The following is a 16,485-nucleotide window of genomic DNA, read 5'->3' as shown; positions in this document are numbered from 1 at the left end:
CACATTGGAGTAAAATGGGAGCATCAAAAATCCAGAAGACTTAAATAAAAAATCAGACCTCAGTACATTTGAGATATAGCAAGAATGGGGGTAAATTGGTATTAGAATTTGATATCCTACATATCAAACGTGTTCAGTCCATCATATCACATTGCTAATGACTCTAATCACTGCTGTCACAAAGCAGCATCTTCAAAAAGTATTCAGCTTCTTATCGCAATAAAACTATACAGTTGAAAAATGTTAGGACCATTTGAATTGTATATTGCATACCTCACTTTTGTTTCTCTTTCTTTTGGTGAGAAGGGCAAACAAGTCATAAAGTTGAAGTTGAGCAATGTTAAGGCTCGTATTAAGCCAAAGATCTTTTTAGTACTAACAGAAGAGTTTTTCTCCTAATAAATAAGCTTGTAAAGACAGCAATGCTCTGGGATCTCTCAGCCTTATCACCTTCCTGTTGCAAAGTCTAAGAAGGCAAAGTTCAATGAAATTCAGACTTCAATTAGATTATTACACAGAGCTCCTGGAAGGGGAGGCGGAGGTGGAAGCAGAAGCGTTTCTCTTTCACTATTTAGTGCATGGTAATAATGCGTAATCTTAAACTAAAGGTGATGTATCTACCGCAAGAATCAAAGTGATTAAGTTCTGTGAATTGAAATTAATTGACATCTACTTACGTGTAATTTTTCAGCTAATTTCCTACTTATGCACCAGTGAAAATATTATAGAGTTGGAAGGGCAGAAAATGTACATGTGGGTTTCAGTTTGCTCATTTCTCTAGGTTTTTGTAGCGGTTTAATTTCTTTGCTCTTTCAGTTTTGTTACTGCCAACTCAAACCAAGCTTTTTTTCTCTGACCTGTGTTTCCAATTACACTTTCAGATTCCTTACCCTTACTAAGTTCAAATGTATTTTGATAAAAGAGGGGTTCTTCAAATAGAGGTAGAATCAAATATTAGAATTCACATTTTGGGCATCAAGGTTTTCTAAAACAATATAAAAATTATTTGCCAGATCTGATAATTTTCTTCTTCTATTCTTCCTGGATCCAGTCATTAATTTTTCAACCACATTTATAGTCATTAAAACTTAAATAGGTCAGGAAAGATTTAATGTACATTCTGCACAAGCATATAGAAAAGTTTACAATAGAAACTTGCTAATACAGCTTTGCTTCTGAGTGTGGTCCAGGTAAGGATTAGTCAGTTGTTTCCATTCATGTGGATTATGCTATACTGCTGCATTATTTAACAGACATAAGAGTTTCACAATGAATAATTTAATTACTTGTTGCATACTTCAATCCAAGAAAAGAGGCACTTTAAGTTACTTCCTTACGTTGTTTTCTTTGAGTATGCATGTGCCACTAAAAAAAAGCCCACCCTATATTTTATTTTTATACTACACTACACTTTATATTACACTAACACTTCTATTACTACAGCATCAATGTTTGCTTGTTATTTCAATGGGACTATGAAGTCACAAGCTTTTTTCCTAGCTTTTTATAGAACACTATATGTTGCATCAAAAGTTTTAGCAATCTAATAGTTCTTCCTACTGACCCTATACTACAAGTTACATTATAAAAATAAAGATGTTTTGATTATAGTCATTTTTCATGTTTCATGAGCTCAAGGAAGTACTTGATCTCTATTTATTATTATAGGATTTGCAGGAACATACAACTCGGGGAAACTGCACAACTGCAAGATAACAATTAGATAGCAGTTCTGTTGAAAAGCATTTGGGGCTCCTGTGCATTAGAAGCCAATTATGATACGACATTGCCATGATGTTGGAAAAAAGCCAGTCATCAAACTAGGATAAATAAACAGAGGTATAACTTGCAGAACACTTAAGCTATGCTTCTGCACTATCCACTCCTAGCATTTCCTTAGCTGAAGGCTTTAATCAGTTTTGGACTTGTTATATAATGAAACATATGGATCAAAACTGGAAAGAGTGTAGAAGAAAGGAGCAACTAGATTAGAACTCTAAAAACATGGAACAAAAAGAAAAAATGAAAGAAAAGAAGAAAAGATCTGACACAGGTGTAGCTGATTCTGCTATGACATCTCTCCCAGCTTTATGATTCTAAGACAATAAGTAGAAAACAAGATATTTTTGCCATACAGTTCTAAAATGTATAAGATCTGCTATGCCTTTCACAGACAGTAATGTGTAGTTTTTGAAATATTGCAGAATTTTTCCAGAAGAAAAATACACTGTAAATATGAAATCTTCCTTAATCCAAGGAACTCTGCTAGTCTTCAAAAGATCAATATGAGAAACTAGCTTATTTGTATTTTCACAATGACATGTAGAGTTTCTGGCAGTATGAGATGGGAGGAAAACTGCTTGCTCAGAACAATATCCTGCCATACACCTAAACTACTCTGTTGGCTACCCTGTTAAAATCTACATTTTCCAGGTGACCACCTTTCTTGTTACTGGTTTATAGTTGGTAAGCAAGAGTATAAATTTGTTTAGTTCCTAAGGAAAGCCAATGAACCACTGTAGCGATGGACTGATGGAAGCTAGTCAAAAAAAAAAAGTGGTCAAAAGATGGTGAGACCTGCCAGATAATTCCAGTGAAGATTTAGTGGTGGGCTTTGTTTGCTCAAATCAATTTCTCTCTCTCTCATCCAATATCTTTGTTTCTTAGTGCCCTCAGAGTGTTATTCTTTGTTAAAATTATCAGTTTCTTTTGTATTTTTGTAAGTCACACTAATGGAAAACAGAAACTCAGGTGACCGCCTCAGTAATTTTTTTTTTTTTTAATGGCATTCAGTATTTACTCCTTGTTAACTGATGAAAATAAGAGGTATCTTTAGTGAAATTTCTGTAATATTAAATATCACAGAGGTATTCTTCTCCTCACATATGGGAAAGCCTATAATCAATGTAGATATATTAAAACACCTATCTTAAGTGTAAACTTTTTGTTCTCACAGCCAAGCATAGATTATGCCTAAAAATTCCTAGAACATTGGTGCATAGAGAAATGTGAGTTGCTGATAATCTAAGGTTTATAAGTGGCCAGAGGGAAATGAAATGAACATCAGTTCCTGAAGCACATGCATACATGTAGCAGTCCTTTATATCATTATCCTAACATTAGATGGGGCATTACTACTGTTTTATTTAGTGATATCTCAAGTGTCTGAGAGAGAGAGAGCGCACACACAAATGCACCTGCAAAAAAGCATCTCGGTCTTAAATTTGTGGTATTTTTAATTTGGTATTATAAAAATGAGTAGAACAGTTCAGCAGAATATTTATCCTCCTTCCATTTACTACCATACTTTCTTACTAGTAGCACCTCTATTCACTTCTGTAAAAAGTCCCTTCACTGTTTCTTGAGAGCCCAGCTGTTGCCTTGAAATGCTTGGTGATATTTCATTTTCCAAGTGGAGAGAAGAATAAGTAAATAAATAAAAGAAGCTGATGAGTTTAACCTAAAATTATGGGTTTAGAGTTAATAATTAAAACCAATGATGAACGTGTCCAAAACAGGAAAGGTAATTTTACTAGCAGCTGCTCTCACTCTCATCGCTTTTTATGGTCAGCTGCTGTAAACAAGTGAACATGACCACATCCCAAAACATAGGTATGATAACCTATGGTGATAACTGAGTGATGTCCATCCAGTGATTTCTCAGTTTCAAAATTTGACAGGAAATTTTCATCCCTCTATTATAACATATCCTAGGGGGGTGGAAAATGCACTTTGCCTCAAGAACTTGCAGATGCCTTGAGCACAGCTTTGCAGCACTTTATATTCTCCTGAAACTGTACTCTCTATATTTAATACAAATTTATATTATTAATTGACACCCCTAACTCTAAGTTCAACAGCTGGACTTACTTCTCTATGACTGAATGTGTTTTGGTTGTCTTTGTATGTGTGTATTTAAATACACATCCAAATATCTGTTTACACATAGTTTTTGATGTGGTGGTTTTGATTAGCCCCCCTCACAGATGACCAAGTGCTTATTGTACACATTTACTTCCCTGTGCAAATGAAGCTCTAAGACTTTGGTTCAGGAGGAATAACAAAAGTAAGCTAAGCTATTACTCCAAATATCTTGAAGTTTCTAGTGATTTTTAAGACCTCAAAGATGGCAGATTTTTGCTTTTCTTTCCTCTATAGCCTTCTGCTGTTGTTTGAGATGAGCTTCCCAGCAGTTTTTCTACACTGTACGGTCCAGAAGAAATGGACCTATTTTCCAGGGAGGCCAAATTTGGGAACATCTTTTGGAAGAGGTTATAATGACAGTGGCAAAAGGAAAGAAAATAATTGGGTTTCAAGGCCCATTTTGCAATCTCCAATCTTCATAGCATCGCATCGTGTAATGCTCTCCTCCAAAACCTTACAATAGTATAAGTAACAGAAAGTTAAGCTCAACAGTCAGAGGCATAGGTTCAAGTATTGGACTAGGGGCTTATGTATGAGCTTTGTTCTGAAGTGTTTTAATTTCTGGAATTGGAGGGAGGGCTGGCTGTCCCTGGAGTAAACCATTCCCATCATGCCTATTTTTCCTGTCTGGAGCTGGATGGCCTTAGATCAGCTTGGGCCAAGGTAGGAGGGGCAAGAGTGGCAATGTTCACAACATCTCTGAGAGATACTGAATTCCCCAACAAACTATTTGATAGGAAGGCACAGTTCTTTTTTTCCATCTTTTTTCCCCCTGAATGTTCTTGCAGCTGAACTCTCTCCCTGAAATCTGAGAGAAAAGAGGCTACAGGTCCCTCACAAGGAGAAAAAGAGTGAAGGGATAATCTATGCAAACTAATCTACCTAAGCATCCAGTCATTCCTAGACCAGTCTATCTAATAAATAGCAGTGGAAAACTACACTTCCAGCACTAGACCTCGCACTAGACCTGTGGAATTGCTATTCAGCACTTGTGAGACTGCACCCAGAGAACTATGCTATCTCCCTCATCAGAGAGAGGGTACAAAGAAGATGGAGCCAGACTCTTGGAGGTGCACAGTGATATGATGTGAAACAAAGGACCCGAGTCAGAACAGGAAATTCTGATTAGATATTGGAAAAATGTTTTACCATGAAGTGGTCAAATACTAGAACAATTTGTCCAGAGAGGCTGTGGAACCTGCGTCCTTGGGAGTGTTCAAGACCAAACTGGACACAGCCCTGAGCAACCTACTTTGAGCAGTGGTTGAACCAGGTGACCTCCAGAGGCCCGTTCCAACCTAAATCATTCTATGATTCCATATTCTATAATGCTATATGTCTTTATTTTCTCTTTGGCCCTTTCACATTTATATGCACATACTAAGTTAACTGAGCATGTGAACTTATTTATCATCAGTCTGTAGTTATTTTTCTTTAATGTACTAGAAGATACTCAGAAACTATGGTGCAAATACTGTAGTGTAATACTGTAATACAGACCTATTTAAAATAACTGGAACTAGGCAGGCACTTATGTGTTACAGCAGCCGCATTATTAAGCTAAATGGTTAGTTTGAAATCTTCACAGTAGGACACACTAAGTCATTGGGAAGACACAGGAGAGGGGACAGATACAACTGAAAATAATCTGGGGAATGAACAGCAGTGGGGCATCTCCTAGCTATTAATAACTGACAGATACTGCTCCCCTCCTGTAACCCTTGCTATACATAACTTAAGGCCTTAATACATCAAGGAAGAGATGTAGGTAACAGGATTGTTGCATTCAAAATAAACATCAACAGAATTTAATATCTTACCTATACATTTTCATTCCTATTAGTAAATGTTATCACTTTTAAGTAGGCAGTCTGAACAAGCATCACTGAATGTAGTTTCTCTATATTACCAGAAGAGCTTTGGATTTGATCCAGACATGGTGGTGATCCACTATACTACCAAAAAAGAACCCTTGTTCTCAGAAATAAGCTGCATTCTTGTTTACAAGAATAAACTCTTCTAGAAATGCTCTTCTTTTCTAGAGCTGCAGTATACTTTATACTGGTTAAAGTGGCAAAGGAAAGTTGACATTCCTCATGTCGGCAGGTACCGATCTTCTTTCAAGTCATTCTATCAAGTGGGGTTTATTTAACACCCTTTCTTCACAAAACTCTTGCCTTCCACTAGCAAAAAATTCAGTCCTGGAACTTGTCCATCAAATGATCTATTTAGCAGTCAAAGAGTTCTGCCTTGCTTTTGGACCTACACATTCCCAGCTTCCTCTCGCATTTACAGTTTTAACACATCAACGTAATCTCACAGGTTTTCCAATCATCTGCTAGCTCCAAAGCTGTCTTTTACAGAGGAGCACCATGTAGTTAAAATTATTTAACTCCATTTAAGATAACTTTTATAAGAAATTCACTGAGGTTCTTTTAGTGTTTTACACAAAATTCCTGTCTAAATTACCCCTCAGCTGTGCACCTGGTGTCCCAAGGAGAGATGTTCAGAGCATCAGCTGAGTGCCACAGAGCTGACACCGTAAGTCTGTGTGTTCCTTTACATAACCACTTCTTGGACAGACATCTCTACTAATACTTAAATAATGTTGCTATATTAAAATCTATTTAAAAAATACTAAAAGAAAAACTGCATTACATAGTTCCCATTGAGAAATACATTAAACAGTTATGTTAATAATTTTAAGGTAGAACTTTACATGGTTATGTATTTAATGAAAAGTGTTTAAGTCCTGATTAATCTCTATTTGATTATGATGGGCTTGTCCTGCTAAATTACCAGGTTTCTATACTCACTAAATTAGGAAATTGGCACCATTCATTTGCAGCAACTTTCATATTAAAATAAACACATCTGAATACGTGAATTTTAAAAGCTAACATCTTTACAAATTCCAAGAGCATGAAAATTAATGCTATTTGTATTGTTCAGGTCACACAACTAACAATCCAAAAATGTAAGCCTTTTGAAACAAATGTGAAAATAAGGCCCTTGTAGTCACTTACTTAAAACAGCTGACAATATGAGTTTCTTATTTAATTTATCTTTATGGACAATTCATAAAGAACATTAATGCAACAATGTTTACTAAGTTGTAAAAATTCTTTGTATCTTTGAGGGAGGGCTAGCATATGCCAATTATTGTAACATCTTGGGTGCCAGTACCACTTAGTAGTAAACAAAGCAATAAAACACTGCTAGACAAGTAAACAACAAAATTCTTAATTAAAGACCGCTACTAAATTCTAAGAACATTTTCTATTGGCCTGTAAGTTGGAAAACACTCATCTTTCTTTTCCTTAGGTTGTGTGGAAGTAGTTAGGACATAATAGATCAAGAACAGGTTTTCAAACCAAGCAGGAGAACAGAATGGGTTTTAGGATGGAAAGAAGAGTGCATTTTATTGGAGTATACAACAGACTTTTGCCAAGATTTGCAAAGGCACCGTTATTTTTCCAGGTGCTCTATTTGTAGCTACAGAAACCAAGGGCTTATCTAGCTAAAGATTACAGTGTGTCCTGGTTTCAGCTGGGACAGAGTTAACTTTCTTTTTAGTAGCTGGTACAGTGCTGTGTTTTGGATTTAGTGTGAGAATGATGTTGATAACACTCTGATGTTTAGTTGTTGCTAAGTAGCGCTTATCTTAAGCCAAGGACTTTTCAGTTTCCCATGCTCTGCCAGCAAGCAGGTGTGCAAGAAGCTGGGAGGGAGCAGAGCCGGGGCAGCTGACCCGAACCAGCCAAAGGGGTATTCCATACCATGGGACGTCACGCCCAGTATATAAACAGGGGGGAGTTGGCCAGGAGGCGCGGATCGCGGCTCGGGAACTAACTGGGCATCGGTCAGCGGGTGGTGAGCAATTGCATTGTGCATCACTGGTTTTTTTTCCTTCCCCCCCCCTTGCTTTTTTTTGTTGTATTCCTTTTCATTACTATTATTATTATATTTCATTATTACTATTGTTAGTATTATATTTTACTTTAGTTATTAAACTGTTCTTATCTCAACCCACGAGTTTTACTTTTTTTTCCTTTGCTTTCCTCCTCCCCATCGCACTGGGAGGGGGAGGGGGAAATGGCTGTGTGGTGCTGAGTTGCTGGCTGGGGTTAAACCATGACACAGTGTCATACAGTGTCCCAGACTTCAGAAAGTTGAGAAATAACACATAAAACTCCTTTCTTCTCCTAATAGAGAATAAAGCCTCTGGGCCACTGAATTATTACACTGCATTCAATCTTGGATCTTATTTTGGTTTCTTAACCCTTTATTGAGTGGTATAAGGACAAGATTGACACTTGAAGAAGAAATTGATACTTTGGCGCCATCTCCCCATGTAAGCAATGCAGCGGTGGATGCTACCTGGTTAGACCTAGTCCCATACAAGGAATGGAAAGGGAGAGGAAGTAGATTTTTTTGACAGCAATTAATTTTAATGGCCACTTATCAAAGTACAGTTTTAAACAGACAGCATTAGGGAACAAGCACCAGGATTACTGGATTGCAAAAGGCTAACGTTGCTTCACCTTTGTGCAGTTGCTTGTGTATAAATACAGATGAAAAGACGGTTTCATGAAGAAGCCTAGACCTGTAAATCACTTGAGAGAAAATTTACAGGAGACCTATTGTAAAAAAACGTCTGGGAAACTTGATAAAAAGAAGTCTAAGAGATTAGGATTTATCTTAACGATACAACATGTTGGGAAATTCCATGACTAGTGGAATTAGGACCAATGGTATTTCTTCTCTATTTTTTCCAGTCTGAAATTTCAGTAGTGTAAAATACAAAATCGAAAGATTGTAAGGCAAGATTATTTAATCGATATATGACTAATGGCCTTTAAAAATGCTAAGTTTTCTTTAAAACAACTAAACTGTGAATATAGACCATGCAATAATGATAGTTATGTGAGAAGCAAATAGAGGTACCTGAAATTTTTGAAGATAACCAGAACATCAGCTCCATTTATTACATTGAATGTTTTTGCGCTATTGACTGGACAATTATTTGAGTTGAAGTATTTATTTCCCAGCTCCACTAGTACTATTTATTATTACAGAGTACCTTTTATTCTATGATCTAAAAAATCACTTTAACATAAACCTGTAATGACTCTATTTCTGTTTTTATTTTACACATGAGAAAACAGTGCCAGAGAGAGATTAATTGACCTGCCCAAGACCACACAGTAAACAAATGGCAAAAAAAAAAGATCACAGATAGTCCCAGCTATCTCTTGACTCCTCTGGCTTTTGCACAGCTCTTGTGTATAGGAGTAATCTTGACTTTTAAGAAAAAGACATCAGGCAATGATTCTGATACATTGTTCTGTGTAATGAAATGCTATTGTATTCCTTGAAGGAAATACAGTGCTGTACTAAATAAGTTGTGTACAAAGTTACTGATGATCATATGGAGCCAGAGTAAACATTAAAATGGTTATAAACAATACTTCATTTTCTGAACTACAAGCGCATTGTGTTTTTCAACTAATTCAGTTTAGAATTTTTGCTGGTTGATTTTGCCTTTTAAACGTTAACTCTCTCCAGTCTGGATAATAAAGATGTACTAGTCTGCTCTAACTCAAATTTTAACATACGTAATTCCTTCTCCTCATTTCTTTTGAAAAAGATAACTGTTACATATTTTTCGGTTTTCTACAAAACTTAAAATAGAAGAAACTGCAAAGTTGTACTGGCTTCTTAAGTGTTCCTTTATGGTTTTCATTGAGGTTTCAAGAATTAGGGTATCTTCAGAGCAAAACAAAACAAATTCTGGAAAAACAATGCTATAGGTATAATTTTTGCACATTTGAGCCATTGATGTTTAACACTATCCCTAATACATGATAAGTTTTCTGTACAGTTCTATACATAATTTTTCCTACCCTGTCATATTCAGAGTAATTTGGGGGTTTCTGAAAGACAAGCTTATCACCCTAGACCATAATAAATCCATGGGAATCCATTAAGAAATGTTCTTCTGACAAGCAGGTTAAATAAGGGAGAGAGGTTAAAAGGTCTTAATGTGAAAAGGGAACTGAAATACTTCAAAAAGGACTGGTGTCTTTTTCAAAAGTATTGGGTTTTTCTGCAAGTTACTGGTTTTACAAGAACACTAAGAAGATATTTTGCTTTGCTTTGCATGAAAAAAAGCAGTTGACCCAGAACTTAAAATGAAGGTCCTGGAAAGACCAGCCTTTTCCGATATTTCTTGAACATATTCGTAAAGTAATTTGTTACAGTACACTTTGTGCTTCCATACTACAGCTGTTTGTTTCATTCAAAATGTTTAACTGTGAGAATTTATTTTTGCTAAGAAAGTAATGGAGTGGTCAATTTTATTGAGCTTCTTTACTCCGCTTTGCTTTAGTACTTCTAAAAAGGAGGCACATCTGAATCATTTTTACCAATCCCGTAAATGAAAATAAAATCCACTGACCCCTCCTTAATTTTAAAGCAACATGTCTTGTCAAAACAACAGTGTTGCACTTATAAAAAGAATGGAAGTTTAAAAAACCAAAATAGTGTTCATAGAGAATTTTAAATTCCTATTTAAGTAAGCACCCTAAGAACTGTAATTTAAAATTTTAAAATTACCCCAAAATCCTAACAAAAAATTAATATGTGTATTTTCCCTTCCCACCTTGATTTGTCATCCCCTCAGTAACTAATCACTTATGGAATAATGCTGAATATACTCAAACCAACCACTACAATTTACAAAAATTAAATTTCTTCACATTTAGAAAACAGAAATGCATTCAGTCTTAAAGATCGAAAACCCTAAATGCCTAGTGCTTTTTCTATAAAAGAAACAAGAATGTATTGAAAAGAGCATTAAATTGAACTTTTGTTCATTTTTGAAACATATGATTTCTTCTTTCAAATCTTACATAGTGAAAAATTTAACATCCTTAACTTCAGACAAGCATGAGTTCACACAAGTGATACAAAGGTGTAGCAACAGAATGGCTGCATGAAAACCAAAGATATTAAAAGACAGATTTTAAAGATTACTGATGTGAACGTGTAGTTCTGATTTAGATTTGCTGAACCTCTTTTTATTTCTCAATTATATACGAAGTGGAAAAGAAGCCAACGTTAGGTAGAAATAGAGCGAACACTGCCAGAGAATATTCAAGTATGTCTTGCTCAGATTTACGGCCAAGGCTCCATAATAAAGAATACAGTGTGTACCACAGAAACACACAAAGCAATCTTCGTTCAAAAAGGATTCTATTATTTATTCATCGAGCATATCATGCTATAAAAATCTGATTACCCAGGAAATCAGAAATCTACAGAGTAACTGAGTATTAAGTATTGTCCCTCTGCCCACCATTCTCTCCATAAATCCTTTATTCACAATGTCCGCTTAATATTCAAATGCAGGCGTATGGCTTTCCACTAAAAGGAAGTGGTTCCAGCTACTAAAACTGAAGATTGAATAATAAATTGATTGATCAAATACAATATCCTACTGATTTTGACAGAGAATTTGATTTTAAAACAGATGCTTATGATAGCCATCAAGGGCAAAATAGGCATTGGTGAGCTACAGCCTGCAAAATAAATCTACAGCTCATTTAACAGGGAACAATAGACTAGTAGATGACGGACTCCGTCGTCTGGCTGAGAAACCATTAGCCTATTTTCTCATCTAAGCCCATTCAAACTAGCAGGACCCTAACCGTGGATTTGCCAGGCTGTCTCCCACCTCCCAGAGCTCTCATTATTTTAACTTTGTGCAAACAGCACACGAATTGCGTCCTTCCCACTCGGCACCAGCGCTGTAGGTTCCCGGGGAGCGGAGGCAGCAAGTGCAGCTCCAGCGAGGAGGGGCAGCCGGGGAGGCAGCGGAGCGGAGCGGGGCGGCGGCGGGAAGCGGGGCGGCGGCGGGAAGCGGGGCGGCGGCGGGAAGCGGGGCGGCGGCGGGAAGCGGGGCGGCGGCGGGAAGCGGGGCGGCGGCGGGAAGCGGGCAGCGGGCCCGGGCGGAGCGCAGGGCCCCGCGCTGCCGGCCGCCCCGCGCTAGCCGCCCCGCTCGCGGCTCCGTGCTGGCACAGACGCGGTGCCGCTCCCACCCACGTGTTTTGCGATTGCTTTTCCACCCACAGACAGGAGTGTATGGAACGACGTGCCGCCGCCCGTGCCCCGGTCACGCCCGCTCCAGGCGAGCGCTGCCCGGCGGCCCCGGGGAGGCGAGCTGCCCTGCTCCCCGCAGCCTCCCACCCCGGGCTCCCCAGCACGGCAGCCCGGCCCCACCTCCCTTTCGGAGCATCTGCAGCCGCACGGCGTCCCTTTCTTCTCCTTCCCGCCGCGGGGAGCGGGGTCGGGCGGACGGGGGTCCCGCTGTGCCTCAGCGGCCCCCGCCGGCTCCCCTCCCCGCGGCCGGGAGCAACCATGGCGGGCGGGAGAGCGGCACCCCGCCGCCGCGCCCCGACACACGCACGGCCGGAGCGGTGGGCCAAACCCTCTCCTACCGTCTGAGTCCCTGGAAAGAGGAGGGCCAGGACATCCGTGATTTCTTCAAGCCGGGCCGGTGGCCGGTCTCCACGGCGTAGGAGGCGCGGTCCATGGCTCGGCAGTAGAGGTACCGCTCCGTGTCGGAGTAGCCGCGGTGCCTGACGCGAGCCCCGGCCAGGCAGCGGCCCCGCGAGGCGGGCGGCGGCGGCGGGCCGGGGGGCTGCTGGTGCTGGAGGAACGGGTGCTGCCGCAGCTGCGGCGGGTACTGCTGCTCATGCCGCCACAGATGCTTCGGGGCTTTGAGACTCCCGCTGGTCCCGGCGCCGTCGCTGCCGCCGGCGCTGCTGCCGGGCAGCGCGGACAAGCCGCTGCCTCCGCCGCGCTCTGCCTCCATGCTGCCGGCGGGCGGGCGGCCGGGCCGGGGCGGCGACCGTCGCCTTTCTCCGGCCAGCGGCGGGGAAACTGTGCTGAAAAGTTGGACAGCTCCTGCCGCACCGCCCCGTCGCCCGGGTGTGGGAGCGGCCGGGGCCGCCGCGCCGCCGAGTCCTCCTGGCCACTCGGGAGGGGAGGCGGGGAGAGGGGGAGGGGGAGGAGGAGAGGGGCTGGCTTCCCGCTCGGAACTATTTAAAGCCGGGCTGGAGCCAGTGCGGGGGAGAGCGGGGCCGACAGCGGGCGGCGATTAGCGCGGGGAGCGCGCTGGGCTGTGCCGGGCGCGGGGGAGGGCGCGGCGGGGACCCCGGCCCGGCCCGGGGGAGGACGGGGACTAGGGGTGAGGGCGGAGGGGCTCTCCCTGCCGCTGCTGCAGCCCGCCTCCTCCGCCTCCTCCCCGGGCGCGCCTCTCCCTTCCTGACGCCGAGGGAGCCGGCGGCACCACACCGGCGTGTGGCTGCTGGCCGCACGGGACTCCCTCGCAGAGAGAGTCGCGCTGCAAAGCGACGGCAGGTGGCAAAGTTGCTCGCGCCCCAGTTCACCGAGAACTTTGCGCTGGGTTGAAAATGGGTTCTTACTCCCTAAACGCCCCCTCCCGCCACCTCTTGTTCCCTATGTCACGCTTTCAATTTTGCCACATCAGGTTCAGAAATCGTCTGTTTCCCAACTGGGAACCATCCCCTGGTCTGCCATCTTCACCGATGAGTAAGCTCTCTCCCCGCTGCGAGTAAGACTGGCTGTAAATCAATGCGAGGAAGGTTTAATTATAGCGATGCTGAGCCTACTGCTACAGAGAAGCTTTTATATTATGAACCACTAGTTTCAGGAGTTTGTAACTGCCGCAGAAAAAAACATTTAAAGTTAAATTTTACAGAACAGGAACTGCATCCTAAAAATAATTTTTTAATTAGTTTTACATTTCAAATTCTTTTGTGCTCAAGTACAATCAATAATCCAGAACTGAAGGGAGTTGCATTTTTTTTAAGTTGCCTTTTTTTTTCCTTGCCTTTTTTTTTTTTAACTAGAATTCATATTTCTCCTATGTGGTAATATTCTAAAATCTAACACTTCTTCTCATTCATGACAAAATTATAATGACTACACTTCTGACAAAATATGAAGAAGACACATGCAGGTGTTCATTTGAAAACTATTAATATGTATTTGTCTGGTCCTTCTATTCTGTTTGCCAGAGTATCAGTACTAAGCAAGAAGGCATTGCGAAAATGTCTCTCCTACAGTACCTTTACAAAAACATATATTTTCTTCCAATCAGCGTTCATCTACTCGTTAGACTGTTGTGATTAGCTTCATGCACAACTTCTACTTTCTCAATCACAAAATTCCCTTTCCAGCACAGATCTGCAACCATTTCAAACCTCGCAAATTTCTTTCTAAACTTCTTAATTTCTTATTAATAGAAATGTACACCCAGGTGAACTGTTTACATGTTGATGCATTTTTTTCCATTCTCCATGTTAAAAGTCATGGAGACATACAGCACTCCTAAAATCAAAATTCACCCTCTAACCATGTACATCCAAGCTTCTGTTGGGCAAAACACCCAGTCCGTGTTTTTCCAAGCCAACAGTACTTTCCTAGTAATGCTGATAATCATCCGTCATCCCTTCATTTCTTCTTTCCTGTCCTAATATCTTTTGGTTTCACCAACCAATTTCAGACAAGACAATAAGTTGTGATAAATATTGTAAATACTGGGAAAGAGCCAAAGTTGTACTTCCATTGAAGGAAAATTGAGCTTGAACTTATACATTTATCAAGTTCTGATTCTCCTGCTATTTATCCAGACATACAAGACTATTTCCAAACCAGACATCTTAGATGCTACCACTGTGCCAGTGCTTCAGGTTATCCTGTCTGGGTGCCGAACTCTGCACTTCAACATGGGCTCTAGTATCAACCCCTCATGGTGATGTGCTCATTACCAGCTGCCAGCCAGATGTTGGGCCATCAGTCTCTACACTTTGATCCCACCTAACAGTCTGTTCATCCAGTCCAGACTTCCTCAGTTTCCAAATGAAAATGTTTTGGGGGATTGTTTCAAAAGCCTTGCTAAACTGAAGGTGTGTTACACCCACTGTTCTCTCTTCCGCACAGTCTTTTCATCATGGAAGGCAGTCAGGTCAATCAAACATTATTTGCCCATGGTAAATCTATACGTTGAGTAGTCCTGACTCTCTTAATGTCCTTTACAGGTCTGGAAATAGATTCAGAGATGTGCTTGGACCTTTCCAGTAACTGAGGTGAGGCTGATCAGTCTATAGTACTTTCATTCTCCTCCTTGCCTTTTGTCGTGGTTTAACCCCAGCCAGCAACTAAGCACCACGCAGCCGCTCCCTCCCTTCGCCCTCCCAGTGGGATGGGGAGGAGAATCGGGAAAGAAGGTAAAACTCGTGGGTTGAGATAAGAACAGTTTAATAACTAAAGTAAAATATAATACTATCAATAATAACAAAATATAATAATAATAATAATAATAATAATAATAATAATGAAAAGGAATATAACAAAAAAAAAAAAAAAAGGAAGAGAGGGGAAAAAAAAAAAAAAACAAACCCCAGTGATGCACAATGCAATTGCTCACTACCCACTGACCAATGCCTAAGCAGTGATCTGCCCCTCCCGGCCAACTCCCCCCTATTTATATACTGGGCATGACGTTCCATGGTATGGAATACCCCTTTGGCTAGTTCAGGTCAGCTGCCCCGGCTATGCTCCCTCCCAGCTTCTTGCACACCTGCTTGCTGGCAGAGCATGGGAAACTGAAAAGTCCTTGGCTTAAGATAAGCGCTACTTAGCAACAACTAAAACATCAGCGTGTTATTGACATTATTCTTACACTAAATCCAAATCACAATGTACCAGCTCCTAAGAAGAAAATTAACTCTATCCCAGCTGAAACCAGGACACCTTTCCTAAGGATGGGTGTAAAAATAACCTTCTTCCAACTGACAGGGACTTCCCTTAACCATTGTGACTTTCCACAAATAAAAACCAGCAGCCTCACAGTAACACTGGCATTGCCCTTTGGATCAGTCTGATCTGATCTTATGTATTTGAATTTATAAGGGCACTTCTGATGTTCCCCATTCAATCCAATATTTTCAGAGTACACCTAATGTTTTAGACACCAAATACAATTTGACAAATAATCAAAGCATATTAAAATAATTAGCATTTAAAATAAAAAATATTAGCTCCGAGAAACACAGAAAAGGCAGCAGAAGTACAAGTTTATCTATATTACACTGCCAATACTTTTGCAAGTAGAATGAAAGAACTGCATCAGAATTCATCTAGACAACTACAAGAATTCTTTTTAGACAATTTTGGGGGGGGGGGGGAAATTGTGTGTGTGTGTGTGTACTTTTTTTTCTTGTACAGAAACCTTACTGTAGCTTCATGCCAATGAGACTTGTATAAAAGTAGATAAACTTTCATTAAGCTATCTTGTTTGAATTCAGGTCAGTAGTGTAAACTGCATTAGTGTATATACTGATGTAAGCTAAGATAGATTTGCTGACAGCTATTTTTGGTAAGAGTCCATCCCTGCTAGTTCTTTGGCTTTTCTTCTGAGGCTGGGAAGAAGGGAACCAATTAGACACAGGGATAGGGGTGGCATATTAT

The 16,485-nt window shown here is 40.6% G+C and overlaps 1 protein-coding gene across 1 annotated transcript in view; it reads right to left on the bottom strand.

Moving 5' to 3' along the window:
- PDE4D (phosphodiesterase 4D) overlaps positions 1-12,802 on the bottom strand; it is a 406,899-nt gene extending 394,097 nt beyond the window's left edge. Inside the window, exon 1 of the mRNA XM_050912860.1 lies at positions 12,426-12,802. Coding sequence (XP_050768817.1) covers positions 12,426-12,802 — 377 coding nt within the window. The remainder of the gene's footprint in view (positions 1-12,425) is intronic.
- Between the last annotated feature and the right edge of the window lie 3,683 nt (positions 12,803-16,485).

The sequence above is a fragment of the Gymnogyps californianus genome, chromosome Z (assembly GCF_018139145.2).
Source record: "Gymnogyps californianus isolate 813 chromosome Z, ASM1813914v2, whole genome shotgun sequence".
In the NCBI taxonomy this organism is placed as follows: Eukaryota; Metazoa; Chordata; class Aves; order Accipitriformes; family Cathartidae; genus Gymnogyps; species Gymnogyps californianus.
Note: the sequence above shows the minus strand (reverse complement) of the source record. Positions and strands in the feature narration are given on the sequence as shown.